General features: G+C 36.2%; 1 protein-coding gene across 4 annotated transcripts in view; it reads right to left on the bottom strand.

Annotated features, from left to right (window-relative positions):
- ACBD6 (acyl-CoA binding domain containing 6) overlaps nucleotides 1–14986 on the bottom strand; it is a 205514-nt gene that overhangs the window by 105718 nt on the left and 84810 nt on the right. For all 4 annotated transcript variants that reach the window (XM_070768533.1, XM_070768535.1, XM_070768532.1 and 1 more), the window contains exon 6: nucleotides 1852–1941. In XM_070768533.1, coding sequence (XP_070624634.1) covers nucleotides 1852–1941 — 90 coding nt within the window. The remainder of the gene's footprint in view (nucleotides 1–1851; nucleotides 1942–14986) is intronic.

The following is a 14986-nucleotide window of genomic DNA, read 5'->3' on the forward strand; positions in this document are numbered from 1 at the left end:
TGCAAATCAAAACCACAATGAGATATCACTTCACATCCACCAGGATGGCTAATATCAAAAATACAGAAACTAACAAGTGTTGGTAAGGATGTGGAGAAACTGGAATATCTGTGCATTGCTGACGGGAAGGTAAAATGGTGCAGCCACTGTGGAAATGGTATGGTGATCCTCAGAACATTAAAGAGTTACCATATGATCCAGCAATTCCACTTCTGGATATATACTCAAAAGAAGTGAAAGCAAAGACTCAAAACAAACATTTGCTACTCATATTCACAGAGGTATTAATCACAATAGCCAGAAGGTGAAAGTAACCTGGATGTCTGTAGATGGATATTTGGATAAACAAAATATGGTATATACATACAATGCAACATTATTGAGTTTTAAAAAGGGAAAAAATTCTGCCACATGGTACGACACGGATGAACCTTGAAGACATTATGCTAAATGAAATAAGCCAGTCACAAAAGGACAAATACTGTATGATTCTACTTATATGATGTCTCTAGAGTAGTCAAATTCATGAAGAGAGAGAGTAGAATGGTGGTTGCTAGGGTTATGGGGGGGCGGGGGAATGGGGAGTTACCTATGTGTACAGAGTTTCTAGGGGTGCATGGTAAATCTTAATAATCATGAATTTGGCAATTGTTGCTTAGGTATGACACCAAAAGCACAACCAACAAAAGAAAACAGATATGCCGACCTTCATCAAAACTGAAAACTTCATGTGCGCCACAGGACACTATGAGGAAGTGAGAAGACAACCCCCAGAAAGGGAGAAGATATTTGCAAACCATACATCTGATAATGCTTTAAGGTCCAGAATATAAGAACTTTTACTTCTTAAATATAAAAAAGCCCCTCAGTTTAAAAAAGGGCAAAACACTTGAATAGACATTTTTCCAAAGAAGATAGACAAGCTGTTAACAAGTACATGAAAAAATACTCACTGGGGAAATGCAAATCCAAATCATACTCTGATGAGATCACCACACCCCACTAGAATGGCTATTAAACAAGAAAATAACGAGTATCGGTGAAGAAGTGGAAATACTGAAACACTCTTCAATTGCATCGCTGGTGGGAATGTAAAATTGTGTGGCTCCTGTAGAAAACTGTTTGGAGTTTCCTCAAAAAGTTAAACATCAAATTACCATATAGGAAATTCTCCTCCTAGGTACAGAACCAATAGCACTGAAAACAAGTTTTGAACAAAAACATGTATGCAAATTGTTCACAGCAATTATTCACAATTGCCAAAAGGTGAAAACAACTCAATTACCCATCAGTTGATGAAGGATAAAAGTGTGTTCTATACATACAATAGAATATAACTTAGTCATAAAAAGGAAAGAAGTGCAATTACATGGATAATAATGTGCTACAACATGGATAATCTCTGAAAACATGCCCGTGAAAGAAGCCAGAGCCAAAGACCACATACTTTATGATCCCATTTATATGAAATATCCAGAACAGGCAAATCCATCGAAACAGAAAGATTAGTTGTTGCTAAGATCTGGAATGGAAGGGAAATAGGGAGTGACAACTTGATGGGTACAAACTGTCCTTGTCCTTCTGGGGCGATGAAAATGTTAGGACAAGACCGTAGCGATGGCTACACATTGTTAAATATACTAACGCCACTGGACTGTACACTTTAAAACCGTTAGTACAGTAAATTTTACTTTATATAGATTTTACCTCATTTTTAAAAAATGTTCCCTTTTCATTACCCTTCAGTTCAGTTCAGTGGTCAAACAGGAGATGACAAGAGTGAACATGGACATTCTAGGAATCAGCGAACTAAGATGGACTGGAATGGGTGAATTTTCTCATCGCTCTTACCTGACAGTTAATATCAGCTCTATATTGTAGCAAGACTGTGACTAGTTCCTTATGTCCTCGATCACAAGCCCAGTGGAGTAGAGTTCTGCCCTAAAACACAGAAAAAGACAAATGAATTTGTTAATCCAGCTGTGGGCCATACAAAAGACATAAGGTCTTAAGAAAGATACAGAAATAAGTAAAAATATAGGTTAACTATTCTAAGAATGATTCACATAAAATGTTCTATGGGAAAAGCAGTAAATGAAAACAACAGGAATTCCTGAGTTATACTTTGGGGATCTGTTAGATACGAGCCCAGTGACTTTCTTCAGACTGATCAGTTTCTTTATCCACAGAGTGGGGATAAGGATAATACTAACAACAATAATACCAGTAATATTTATTGAATGTATGAACTACACGATAATACTTAGTAAATTTTAAAGTACTTTGATGAAATGAAAGAGATTAATTTTAAATTATTATGTTCACTTTTGGTGAAACAACTGTTATGAATTAAAAAAAAAAAAAACGGTACTTAAACCTAGGTAGAGATCATAATCTGAATGTAATATATCTAAATTTACTCAAGTTTATTCCATAAAATGTAAGAAAATGTAATCACAAGCATTTCCCCTTCATAGCCCAAATTTACACCCTGAAATATCCCCCAAACATTAGTACAAGTCTACTAGCATTTAACTTCAAATGTTGACCATGAAAGCCACTTGTAAAACAGAATAGACAATTAACTGTTAGGAGACAGCGTACTAAATATTAAACAATTTTAACTATTGTCTACCAAAGACAAACACTATCGACGTGTTAATTCTTTTCTCTACTGTCAGAAAATCTTGGCTTAGTTAACAAAAGGAGCCTAATTGGTCCAAAGAACAAACAAAACCCCCAAAGCTAAGGGCTTTTCTGAAGAAATGAGTGATTATGGCTTAACACTACTTTTTGAGGGTGGTACTGATGTTGTCATTTTTAAAAGAATGGAATGTTTTTTCACATTAAGTTGAAATCCCTGCTTTATGTCATTTTAGAAACGATTTAAACAGATATAAGCTAGGACAAAGAGGACTTAAAAAGCACCTTTGAAGAAAGCTTTTCTTAACCAATTACATTCTTCATCTTTCAGACTCTCTTCACATACCTATTCGTTCAACTAATTAACCAGGAGCTATTCTTGAAAAAAAATAAACAACAACAAAAACCCCAAGACAGACAACTTCTTCCTTAAAAATCATCCTTTCCTTTTTCTTTCATTTGCTCAATTTATTTTTACTTACCTGTGAATATCTGTTTTGTATGCAAAATGCAAAGGAGAAGGGAAGTAGAAAATTTTTAAATGTGGGCAAATCAGTCACACTTTATTGTAACAGCAAAACCACTTAGTTAATTATTAGTTCAGAGCCCACTAATAATTTTTTTAAATGGAGACAATTCTAAAAGCCAAATAAAAAATGTATTGTTGATAGAGAACAGTGTTGCCTATGTTAAATGTTCCCCAGCTCTAATGTGTACTGATTTACTGTTACTGGGGCACTCATTTTACAACCCTCCATATGAATAATTAGATATTCTAATTTGATTCTCAGAACAAATACCAATGTGTAAAGTATTTTATAATTCAATATAACTGTTTCACAGCTTTTATACTAAACTAATCAGGTAAAATGTCAAAGTCTGTATTATTTCTAGTTCTAATTTTAAGGGTACTAAATTAATGGCTATCAAATTATTAACAAGAATCACCATATAGTTAAATAATGTGTGATACACTTACATAGGGCACCTACCAGAACTACCTAATAGTTAAGTAAGAAAACATAATATATCTAGTATTTTTACTGTAAGATGTACAGATAATTTCTATTTCCCAACAAGATTCCTGACTTCTCCTTAGGTTTAACCCAATAGGGTTCCACTGAGTAATGCTAAAATATAAATCCTTAGCTGTTTCAGTGCGGAAGCAGACAAGCAACACATTTTACTGTTAATGGGGAGTTATATTTTAAATTTTCCATGTGTGGTGCCAAAAATTTACTTTAGGGAAACACCTATGACTGGACCTCAGTAGTGATTTTCACATTGGAGATATTTTCCAGAAGGGTGGCACTCGTATAGCAATGTTTTAAGGAGGACGATGTGCTCTCAGACATTTACACTCTGCTTTTTAACAGGTTTTTTGACCTGCGATGTAATTAATTTTTGTAACGCATTATTTTAATGGTACACTAATTAACCTTGAATTAGAATGTATTCTCTGACAATGACTTTCTACAGAAGTGCTGAAGACAGCTACATTAAGACCACCTAATGATTAATATTTTTATGCGGTATTGAGCTCAAAAACAAGAGCAGGATTAAACATACTTGTAAATAAGCATACATAAATCAGGCTTTGGAATTTTTACCTTCAAAAGTTCCTGCATTTAAATGAACAAAGACCAGCATACCCAGGTATCCGTATGTGATAACTCTTTACTTCTTCACATTACAGAGGTCCTGTAAACATACTCTACTTTAAGATTACTGGCTCAAGTAATACATAATCAGGAATTTGCAGAGATGCTATCCTTATAACCCGTACTGATGAAATCAGTAAATAAACACCTGTGGTTCTGTCCTTTCTTTTTGTTAACCACAAATATACTTGGATCAATATAGTACAATTTTTAAATTTATTAAATTGAGATACTGGATTCCATAATTTCTTTTCCAGAAGGAAAACCACCAACTAGGTACACATCATAGTTGTTTAAAGATTTTATACAAACTTATGAGATATTTTACCTACTTTTATATGTAATTGTTTTATCATCTATGAATGATATAATCTCTTGCAAATTTTCAAGTTAAAATTTATTTTTACTGTTACCACTAAAACTGACAACTGTTTCTTTGCTTTGAGTTTTAATAACTTCTGAAAAAATATCCCAGAAGTATTTAGGACATAAGTGGGGGAAGCCATTATTAAAAGGAATCTTTGTTAGGCCACCAGAAGACAATAAGTACTGTTTGGAAAGCTCTGGATATATTCTGGAATTCAAATACAGTAAAACATGGGGTCAGGGGGAGAGAGTTCCCATCTATTAACCAAGGGTGCAGATACCGTCTTCCCTCAGACAGATGAATGAGTAAAGTGCTTTGAGAGTGCAGGGTGGCAGCTAACCTATTAAGTAGTATTACTTTCATACCTTCTGGAAAATACAGAGTGGGTCTTAATATTTTAAATGCTCCTTTGATATCCTTGGTTACTTGTCCTTAAACCATGAAGTATTTTTAAAATTACATTTCCTCCTGGATATCACAAATTAAATGAAAAGAGATAGTATTATAAAGTGAATCTTGATGTTCTTATGGTATTTTGAGAATAGATACAAAGCATGTACACCATATACACAGTAGATGAAAACATGGCAAAGATGGTATGTTTAAATTTGTGAGTTGCCATTGTATCAAAGATTGTATAGGATGGTGGTGGTGGTTTACTCGCTAAGTCAAGTCTGGCTCTTGCGACCCCATGGACTGTAGCCTGCCAGGCTCCTCTGTCCATGGGATTCTCCAGGCAAGAATACTGGATCGGGTTGCTATTTGCTTCTCCAGGGGATCTTCCCCACCCAGGAATTGAACCTGGGTCTCCTGCATTGCAGGCAGATTCTTTACTGACTGAGCTCCGAGGGAAGCCACTGTATAGGATAATACAGTCTAATTACTCAGTGAAATACTGTAAACAGGTCACCTTGAATTTCTCTCTCCAAAAAAACTGGGTTTCAATTTACAGTTGATTGACTTCAGCTACCAATAACCTGTAATGTCTGTCTCCTCTCTCTTATCCCTATCTTCTACCCTTTGCTGCTGCTGGTAAAGCATCTGGATACAGTGACAACTCCCCCACCTGCCACCACCAGAAACTACACAAAGCCCTACTGCCACCCGCCTCTCAAGAGTAAACCAACAGTGTTCTTTCAAAAACTCAGACAGCGGTAGTATCGGGAGGCAGTTTACAGTCTCAAGATGTGACTAGCATGGAAGCTAATACACATTTAAAGTAAGTGAATACTTTATTTTGTTCACTTGCTAGGACCTAAGGTAAAAAGAAATGGTGTTGCTGAGCTATCAGGGAATGCAGAAGGACTTTACATACACTACTCTAAAAGATCCCTTTATAAGCATTTACTAAGCCATAATGTTAGAAACTAAAGGGTCAAGGAGTAAGCAATGGAGATATTACTTCATCCTGTATAAAGTAATAAGTAATCCAGTGATCATAATAAGGTAGCCAGATGTCATCATAAGACAATGGATAAATACACGATATATTCATGGTCATATGATGGAATATTACTCAGCAATAAAAATGAAGGGAAATAGTGACCTATACAACAATATCAATGACCCAAAAACCTTATGTTAAATGAAAGAAGCCTTATAAAAATAAGTGCATTTTATGATTTTACCTATAAAGTTCTAGAACAGGCAAAAACCAACATATGGTAGAAGAATTAGAAAACAGTGATTACCTTTGTGGGATGAGGAGAAAGAACCAGCTGAGAAGAGGCATGAGGGAATTTTCTAGGGTGACAGAAATGTTCTATATCTTGATAGGAGTTTCGGTTACACAGGTACATGCATTTGTCAATATTAATTGAAAAAAGTGAAAGTGAAGTCTCTCAGTTGTGTCTGACTCTTTGCAACCCTATGGGCTGTAGCCTGCCAGGCTCCTTCTCTGTCCATGAGATTTTCCAGGCAAGAATACTGGAGTGGGTTGCCATTTTCTTCTCCAGGGGATCTTCCCGACCCAGGGATCAAACTCAGGTCTCCCACATTGCAGGCAGACTCTTTACTCTCTGAGCCATGAGGGAATACCACATAAAGATTAACTTTTGCAAGTGATGAAGGAGCTTAATGAAACAGGCTTGAACCCAGGTATCCTGCATTGCAGGCAGATTCTTTACCAGCTGAGCCACAAGGGAAGTCCAAGAATACTGGAGTGGGTAGCCTATCCCTTCTCCAGTGGATCTTCCCGACCAGGAATCGAACTGGGGTCTCCTGCATTGCAGGCAGATTCTTTACCAACTGCGCTATTATTGTATATACATTTTACATTAAGAGAAAAACCAGACTAATGCTGATCTCTGTTTAATGATATATATACTGAAGCATTTAGAAGAAAATGTATTGTCTATAAAACACTCCGAAACACAACCAAAAAAGTAAGATAGATTGACAGATGGATAAAGAGATGGCTAAATACTGATAAAGCAAACATATATAGTAAAATCTCAGTGGTAGAATCTAGTGATAGGAATACATATGTCCACTGTAAAATTCTTTCAACTTTCTGGTTCCTTCAAATTAATGTTAATCAACTACACAACCAAAATAACATATATTCAAGTGTAGAAAGTTATTTAAGAGAATACACTTTTACTTCCTTTCTTAAATAAAAGCATAAATTTATCCTCAATTCACTGGCTCTGCCTCTTAAGACCTTTTGCTTCTTTGTTAGGTTAATAATGTCAGGTTTTGCCAGATTTTGCATCAGTTTCTCAACCCAAAAGCAAGTAAATTGTATTCTGACATGAGCCACAAATTTAAAACAAAGCAAGTAAAGAAAGGAATAGTCAAGAGAAAAGTGACCTTCTTCAAAGTATTTGAAAGAATCTGTAAGTATATGGAAAGTGGTAATTTTTTTACCACTTTTTATACTTTTGATGGTAATTTTATACCTTCAAAATGAAAGAAAAGAAAGAAGAAGCAGCTCAATAAAAGAGGGATTTGGGGAGCGCATTAGATAAGAATCTACGGGAAACTAATAAATTGTATAAATGCTTCGGGCAGGGGGGCACTGATGATAGATACACTGGAATGATGTCATCTAATTTGTCCAAATATTATTCCATTGCTAAATTTAACAAGTTTAAATTAATATAAAAGTTTAAAATACACAGTAATAAGCATGTATTTAGCATCTGCTGATATGGCACTGATCTAAGAAACAATGTGTATGACAAGAACAGTGCAGACATAAAATGTGCCTGAATTGATAAGAAATATTCTGTTCATAACAAGTATACTTTACAAATTATTTAAATCAGCCAAGATATTTTCTTGAAAAACCTTTAAATATGTGGCATGTGTGAAGAGTTATATTAATATGACTCAAAAATAAAAATTGAAGCACCATTTAAAAAATTTAAAAGCTCTTACATTTCTCTTCATATTACCTATACTGCAGTTTTCAAACATTTCTGCAAATCATTAAAAACTTTAATAAAAGCTGTAATATAAATAAAAAATGAGTACATATAACACCATGATGCTATAAACTTAGAACGTGAAACATCTGATATATAGATAGTGTCCTGAAAAGTAAGTATAACTACAAAACTTTTTCTTTTACCTAAAATATAAACAATGTCCTAACTACTGTATCAGTAGGAAACACTATGTGCTGAATAATTTTCTCAAGTTAGAAATGTATAACTTACTAATAATATATTAGCAGCAATTACAACTTAAATGACACACACCAGGAACTATACATAAAATGACTTCATTATAAAATAGGAATATTTTACTTAAAAAGGATTTTATATATATGTTCATGTGCTATGATAGCTATAGATTCAAATCTAATCATTTTAGGCAATAGTAATATTTATTTCAATATATGGGGTACAAATACAGCTTATCATATTATGACTATTATTAAATTTCTTTATGTGCTCACAGATTCACTTAAATTCACATTTTAAGTGCAATAAATGTAATTTTTAATCATCTTAGGGAAAGACTGAAATTGCAGTGAATCTGCTGGGTGGATATTTTAAATAAAGTCATACACCATCCCATAGAATCTTAGGCAATCAGTAGTGAAATATCTCAAGTTCAAATATTAGATAGACAAACACCAGAAAAACTAGATGTCCTTTCAAAATTTTAATTGTTACCCAACCTATTATAGTAGGGAAATGACTTTTTTCTGATAAAGAGGTTAAAAGTATTTATCTAGAAAGTTAACTTTAAGATTATATACTCTTAGTCCACCATCAAAGCTTACAAAGTTGTTTCATTTGCTAGAGCTTTAAATGTCATGAAGCAGTACCCTTTATTTCATTTAGGATGTTAAGTTTGATTCTAATTTTAAGCTCCCATTTCCCTCATGTTCTAAAATTAATTCATACAAATCCCTGATTAATAATAAAAGGGCTTGCCATCAGTATTCAAAGCCTAGCCTGAGTTGTCATGGCTGAAAGGGCAGAAATCTGCTTGGAGCAATGAGAGAACCCAACTGAATTCAGGGTGTCTCAGTCTATGAATGTGTAAGCACTTCATCTGTTCATGGAAACACAATGTTCTGGCAGGCTGGGGGCAAAGGTAGCTGCGTGGGTAACAGACTGGAAGACCTGGGAAACTGTACTGTATCAAAGTCACTAAATGAGGGAAGCAAGGCAAAATTTTACAAGGCTTTCTTTCATTTTCACACATAAAAAATGGTGTTGTTTAGTGTAAGCCATTTGTGTTCTAGACATTTATTTTATCCCTATTACTGCTGTCCAGTGATCTCTGCAGAGGTCACATGTGAATGTAACTATTTTATAAAAGAAAGTGTTGCAAGTCAGAGCATAACACTAGCAGGGCTGACTGGAAACTGATTATCCTTCTTAAATCCAGTGGTGAAAAGAACACTCTCTCAGAACTACATTTCACTCTTTTAGACTCAGCAGTTGTATGTATTTGAACAAGTAACATGTACATATCTGAAGCAGTTCTTGTCTGAAAAATAAGGATAACCTTTCAGAGCTGTTGTGAAGACAACATGGTAAAAAAAAGTGGAAGTACCTTACAGACTTGTAAATGTGGTTAAAGTACTCTGTAAACTGTAACCCGCCCTGTATAAAAGTCATTTGAAAGATGGAGAATTCTAATAGGGATCATATAGTACACACACAATCATTTCCAGTGAAAAAGTGACCTTGAAAAGTTAAATGGGCTTCTGGTTTCCAGTTCCACATATAAAGAGCTAGGAAGTTGCCACTCCACCTTAACAACAAACAAAAAGCTGAAGAGACTGAAAAATCAACGATTCTTCTTGGATCCATACGAGACAGGAGTCTCAGGGGAAACCACTGCCCCTGAGACTAGAGAGAGATAAGTGAGCCCGACAGCCTGGAGCACAGCCTTTCAAGTGGAAACCACCCGGGGAGCCAGTCCAGGTAGGAACACCTGGCTATGAGTGATAAACCGCCGGAGGCTCAGTGCAGACAACTCTGAGGGTTAAAACTCCAAAGGCATCTACTCAACTCCTCCAAACACACACCCCCAATAACGTGAGATTTACCTCCAGGAGCATGACCAGGTTCTCTGACAATAAACGTCAGAGAAACATACCCTCATGCTTCGGGTAGGGGAAAGGGAAATGATCCATTCTGAAATAGGCCCTGAAAAGGTCTGCCTTTAGAGGAAAAGGTCAACCAGCACCTAACTTGCTGGGGTATTATCAGAGTCTAACTGACCTGGGGGGAAGGGAAATAGCCACCTCCAGTCCACTTTAGCCATTCTGTCCCATTCAAAGAGGGATTAAAAAAAGAAGAGAGAGAAACATTTATGAGAGTCCCAGTTCAGAGACACAGGCTCACTACAGAACTAAGACCTAATGGTAGGACCACAGAACACTTTCTCTCCCCAACCCCTCACCAACACATTCAGTCAGTTCGGTTCAGTTGCTCAGTCATGTCCGACTCTTTGTGACCCCATGGACTGCAGCATGCCAGGCTTCCCTGTCCATCACCAACTCCTGTAGCTTACTCAGACTCATGTCCATTGAGTTGGTGATGCCATCCAACCATCTCATCCTCTGTCGTCCCCTTCTCCTCCCATCTTCAATCTTTCCCAGCATCAGGGTCTCTTCAAATAAGTCAGTTTTTCGCACCAACACATTACCAAGGGCCTATTTATAGCAGTTCCTTTTATCTGGTATATCACATCCAGCTATCAATAAAAATTACATGGCAAACCACAAGGCAAAAAAATCCACCATTTGAAGAGACAGAATAAGCATCAGAATGAAACAGAGCAGAGATGTTGGAATTATCAGGTGGAGAATTTAAAACAACAATGATTAATATGCTAAGGGCTCTAATATATAAAGCTGGCAGCATGCAAGAACAGATGGACAGGAACTTCCCCAGTGGTCCGGTGGTTAAGAATCCACCTTGCAATTCAGAGAATGTGGCTTCCCGATCTCTGGTTGGGAAACTAAGATACCACTTGCTGTGGAGGAAGCCCCTGTGCCACAATTAAAGAGTCCATGCACTGCAACAAAAGATCCTGACTAATGCAGTGAAGATCTTGTGTGCCATAATTACGACCCAAGGCAACCAAATATAGGTAAATATCTAAATATCTAAAAAAAATATAGATAAATATCTAAAAAAAGAAAAAGAACAGATGGACAATGTAAGCAGAGAAGTGGAAATTTGAATAAAGAACCATAAAGAAATGCTAGAGATTAAAAAAAATAAACCCATTGCAACAGAAATTAAAAATGCCTGTGACAGGCTTATTGGCATACCAGAAATGGCTGAAGAAAGAATCTCTGAGCTAGAAGATGTATCAAAAGAATCCTTGAAAACTTAAAAGCAAAGAGAACAAAGACAGGAAACAACAATAAGAAAAAAACAGAACAGAATATCCAAGGGCTGTGGGACAAATGCAAAAGATGTAACGTATGCACAGCTGAGGAAACCAGAAGGAGAAGAAACAGAGAAAGGCACACAAGAAATACCTGGAACAATAGCTGAACTTCCTCAAATTAATGCCAGAGGTCAAGCCATAGATCCAGGAAGCCCAGAGAACACCGAGTAAGATAAATACTTCAAAAACTACACTACGCATGTCATTTTCAAATTACAGAAAATCAAAGATAAAGAAAAATCCTGAAGGAAGCCAAAGGAAAAAAATACATTGCTTATAGAGAAAACAAAGATAAGAATTACATCAGACTTCTCTTCTGAAACCATGCAAGCAAGAAGAGTGGAGTGACATTTAAAGTGTTGAGGAAAACCCCCTGCTAACCTAGAATTCTGTATCCTGAGAAATCATCCCTCAAAATGAAGGAGAAATAAAGACTATCTCAAACAAATATTGAAGAAATCTGTTGCCAGTAGACCTGCCTTGCCAGAAATATTGAGAGAAATTTATTAGAGAGAATGAAAACAATGTAGGTTAGAAACTGGATCTACATAAAGAAAGACCATCAGAGAGGGAATAGTGAAGATACAATAAAAACTTATTCTTAATTGATTTACTAGTTTGTTCAAAATAGTAGCAACAGTGTACTTGACTATACAAGTTTATATGTATCTTATATGCATACAAATATATACACAGGCATACACTGTATGCGTGTACATATGCCTATGTATGCTTTTATATAAGTGAAATGAGTGACAACAGTCATACAGGAGACAGGAGGGAGGAATTAGGAATATTTTGTTTTTATAAGGCAGTCACATTACCCAGGAAATGGTATGTTATTTCAAAGTGGACTTGGGTTAGTTATAAATGTATATTGCAAACTCTAGGGCAACCACTATAAAAGGTTAGAAAAAGTATAACTGATATGCTAAGAGGGGAAAGAAAATGGAATCATATTAAATGCTCACTCACAAATAGCAAGAAAAGAGAGGAAGACAAAAACAGGAACAAAGAAAAAGGCAAATACCGAAAACAGTAACCAATGTGGTAAATATTAATCCAACTATATCAGTAATCACTTTGAATGTCAGTGGCCTACATGTATCAATTAAAAGACAGATTGTCAGAATGGATCAAAAACCCAACCCAACAATATGCTATTAAGAAAAAAAACCTACTTTAAATATGCAAACAAATGTAAATGTTCATTACCACACTAACACACAAGAAAGCTATATTAATTTTAGTCAGAGCAAACTTCAAAGTAAAGAAAGTTATATGCGATAAAGAACGGCATTAGATAATGATAAAGAGGTCAGTTCTCCAAGACGTAAAAATTTTTAACTCTATGTACCTAACAAAAGAGCCTCATTCATGGATGGTAGGAATACAAGATGGTACAGACATTTTGGAAGAAAATTTGATGGGTTTCTTATAAAACTACACTCTTACAATATGATTTAGAATTCATACTTCTCCTTATTTACCCAAAGGTACTAAAAACTTACGTCCACACAAAATCCGCACATGGATGTTTATAGCAGCTTTATTCATAACTACCAGAACTCAGAGGCAGCCCAGGACAGTCCTTCAGGAAGTGAACAGATAAGTAAATTGTGGAACATCTAGACAATGGAATATTCTTGGATGCTAAAAGGAAATGTCAATACAGAAATCAAATTGATTATATTGTTTGGAACTGAAGATGGAGAAGCTCTATACAGTCACCAAAAACAAGTCTGGAAGCTGACTGTGGCTTAGATCATAACTCTTTATTGCAAAATTCAGACTTAAATTGAAGAAAGTAGGGAAAACCACTACACAATTCAGATATGACCTAAATCAAATCCCTTAGGATTATATGGTGGAAGTGACAAGTAGATTCAAGGGATTAGACCTGATAGAGTGCCTGAAGAACTATGGACAGAGGTTAGTAACATTTTATAGGAGGCGGTGATCAAGACCATCCCCAAGAAAAAGAAATGCAAAAAGGCAAAATGGTTGTCTGAGGAGGCCATACAAATAGCTGAGAAAAGAAGAGAAGCTGAAGGCAAAGGAGAAAAGGAAAGATATGCCCATCTGAATGCAGAGTTCCAAAGAACAGCAAGGAGAGATAAGAAAGCCTTCTTAAGTGAACAATGTACGGACATAGAGGAAAATAATAGAATGGGAAAGACTAGAGACCCCTTCAAGAAAATTAGAGATACCAAGGGAACATTTCATGCAAAGATGGTCACAATAAAGGACAGAAATGCTATGGACCTAACAGAGGCAGAAGATATTAAGAAGAGGTGGCAAGAATACACAGAAGAACTATACAAAGAAGGTCTTAATGACCCAGATAATCACGATGGCGTGATCACTCACCTAGAGCCAGTGGAGTGTGAAGTCAAGTGGGCCTTAAGAAGCATTACTACAGACAAAGTTAGTGGAGGTGATGGAATTCCAGCCCAGCTATTTCAAATCCTAAAAGACGATGCTGTGAAAGTGCTGCACTCAATATGTCAGAAAATTTGGAAAACTCAGCAGTGGCCACAGGACTGGAAAAGGTCAGTTTTCACTCCAATCCCAAAGAAAGGCAATGCCAAAGAATGTTGAGACTACTGCACGACTGCACTTATTTCACTGCTAGCAAGGTCTTGCTCAAAATCCTTCAAGCTAGGCTTCAACAGTAGATGAACTAAAAAGTTCCAGATAAACAAGCTGGATGTAGAAAAGGCAGAGTAACCAGAGGTCAAATTGTCAACAACCACTGGATCATAGAAAAAGCAAGGGAACTCCAGAAAACGTCTCCTTCTGCTTCATTGACTACACTAAAGCCTTTGACTGTGTGGATCACAACACACTGTGGAAAATTCTTAAAGAGAATTACCTACCTTAACTTACCTATCTCCCTCATGAGAAACCTGTATGCTGCTCAAGAAGCAACAGTTAGAACTGGAGATGGAACAACGAACAGCTTCAAAATTGAGAAAGGAGTATATCAAAATTATATATTGTCATGCTGTTTATTTAACTTATATGCAGAGTATATCATGTGAAATGCTAGGCTGGAAGAAGCTCAAGCTGGAATCAAGACTGCCAGGAGACATACCAATAACCTCGGATATGCAGATGACACCACTCTAATGGCAGAAAGTGAAGAAGAACTAAAGAGCCTCTTAATGAAGGTGGAAGGGGAGAGTGAAAAAACTGGTTTAAAACACAACATTCAAAAAACGAAGATCAGGGCATCCAGTCCCATCACCTCATGGCAAACAGACGGGGAAAAATGGAAACAGTGACAGACGTTATTTTCTTGGGTTCCAAAATCTCTGCAGACAGTGACTTCAACCATGATATTAAAGGATGCCTGCTTCTTGGAAGAAAAGCCATGGCAAACCTAGACAGTGTATTAAAAAGCACAGGCCTCACTTTGCTGACAAAGGTCCATATAGTCAAA

This window comes from Bos indicus, chromosome 16 (genome assembly GCF_029378745.1).
Source record: "Bos indicus isolate NIAB-ARS_2022 breed Sahiwal x Tharparkar chromosome 16, NIAB-ARS_B.indTharparkar_mat_pri_1.0, whole genome shotgun sequence".
NCBI classification, from domain to species: domain Eukaryota; kingdom Metazoa; phylum Chordata; class Mammalia; order Artiodactyla; family Bovidae; genus Bos; species Bos indicus.